At 48.7% G+C, this 1,836-nt stretch overlaps 1 protein-coding gene across 1 annotated transcript in view; it reads left to right on the top strand.

Annotated features, from left to right (window-relative positions):
- LOC100747486 overlaps positions 1–1,836 on the top strand; it is a 70,952-nt gene that overhangs the window by 6,538 nt on the left and 62,578 nt on the right. The window contains exon 4 of the mRNA XM_033320106.1: positions 821–931. Within this exon, the coding sequence (XP_033175997.1) occupies positions 821–931 (111 nt within the window). The remainder of the gene's footprint in view (positions 1–820; positions 932–1,836) is intronic.

Below are 1,836 nucleotides of genomic sequence, written 5' to 3'. Positions count from 1 at the left end.
CGCGCGCTCGCGCTCCAGCTAGCAGCCAAGCAAAGCAGCCAGCCACGCACACATTAGAGTCACGGGGCCACAAATGCAAACGCGGCCCACGCACACCGATGCGAGGAGATGCAGATACGTCGTCTCTCGGGGTTCTTGACCCGCGCAACACAGATAATACTATACGCATACGTCATACGGTACGCCGAGAAGATGTTCTCGAGAAAATATCGCGGCGTGCTTCTGCGATGCCACAGTCCGCGAGCTTCGATACGAGGAAACTAAGTAAATATATCCCCGCGGATCCGATTCGGTCTCACCGCCAATAGGAATCCGAACCGTTTTTCCTTTTTCTTTCTTCTTCTTTTCTCTTTTTTTTTTCTTCTTTTTTCTTTCCTGTTTCTTTCGCTCGCGTGAATTACGACACAAGCAGGGAGAACGACAACCGATTTCGTAGTACAGACTTTTCGTATCGCGCGATTTTACCAGGTAGGACGATCTACGTTGAAGCGAGTGAAAAGAACGCAGTGGAGGAAAAAGTTGAATGACTCGACTATCCGACGTTACGGATGATTCCTCGTTTCTTGTTTTATTTTGGACGTTGTTTAAACAACGCTCATCCGTCTCCCCTACCAAATCTCTATAGCGTCTTTCAGTTTTCACGCGCGAAGATTCTTTCCAGGGAAAAGGAAAGATTTCGAGCGACTAGTCGTGGATCGTTTCACGAATTACCGTAAGAGCACCATATTTGGTAGGGAAGAAAGCGATTTTGTATCACTGCCGGCTATAAGAAAGAGCAGAGAGAAGTAAACTAACACGAGCCTCCTGTCTTGCCTGATAGTCTCGTGCCTCTGCGGCGGGACTTGGAGGTGCGGGAGGCGCCGGCGGAGGCGGAGGAATGGGCAACATCAGCGAACGCACCCTCGAGGAATGCTGGTCCACCCTGCAACGAGTGAGTTGAATACTCAGCCCGTTCAAAATCCCCTTATTATTTCTCCTCGTCACGCAGCTTCCTGCAATTTCTCACTTTTTTTCTTTCTCCTCTTTTCTCGCTTTTTCTTTTTCTTTTTCGTTTTCTTTCTCGCCAATTCGTACAAGGCTCGACGTACGTAACTTTTTCTTTCTTCTTTTCTCGTTTTCCTCTACGTTCCTCCCGCACGTTTCACGCAACTGTCACACCTATGCGTACACAGTATATATAATTATATCGCGTCTTTGGTCTCGCGATTGCGCGTACTTCGTTCTCGTTTTCCGAGTTATGAGTTTACGAGCAGATCTCGCTCGCTCTCTTCGTCTCTCTTCGTTCTCATTGTTTTTATTTTCTGCACTCGCATTTTCGTTAGTTTGTTTATCGCAGCGCCTAGCATGCTCTACGTGCGTGTATGTGCTTCTCTGTATGGATTTATTAATTTTCCTTTAATCTTAACGTTAAAAGATCCGTCGCTTGCTAAGAAATCGTCTGGCAGCTCATCGCCTGCTCAACGAACGGCGCGACGCCTCGATCGTCGATAAAATGTTGACCGCCGTGGCGGTTCGAGATCGATCCAGCGATTCTTACGAGAAGATCGCGGACGGCGGATTTTTACGGACAAGATCCGTAGGTAGATGACCGAGCGTCTCGGCCAACGGTACCTCGCAGCTCGCGGGACAATACCGCGTTTAATTGTTCCATACGCGTATTCCACGCACGATGCAACCGATTTAATGGGACACTCAGTCGCGATCGATAGTACGAGTCTCCGCGTATATGGCGTTGTCCTTTTACGAGGCACAACCGAAATGAAGGGAAAGGAAGCACCGCTAACGAGCCGTGAATCGAGTTCGTCTATCCGTTCGACTCGAAAGAACGAGATGCCC

The sequence above is a fragment of the Bombus impatiens genome, unplaced genomic scaffold, assembly GCF_000188095.3.
Source record: "Bombus impatiens unplaced genomic scaffold, BIMP_2.2 scf_0237, whole genome shotgun sequence".
In the NCBI taxonomy this organism is placed as follows: domain Eukaryota; kingdom Metazoa; phylum Arthropoda; class Insecta; order Hymenoptera; family Apidae; genus Bombus; species Bombus impatiens.
Note: the sequence above shows the minus strand (reverse complement) of the source record. Positions and strands in the feature narration are given on the sequence as shown.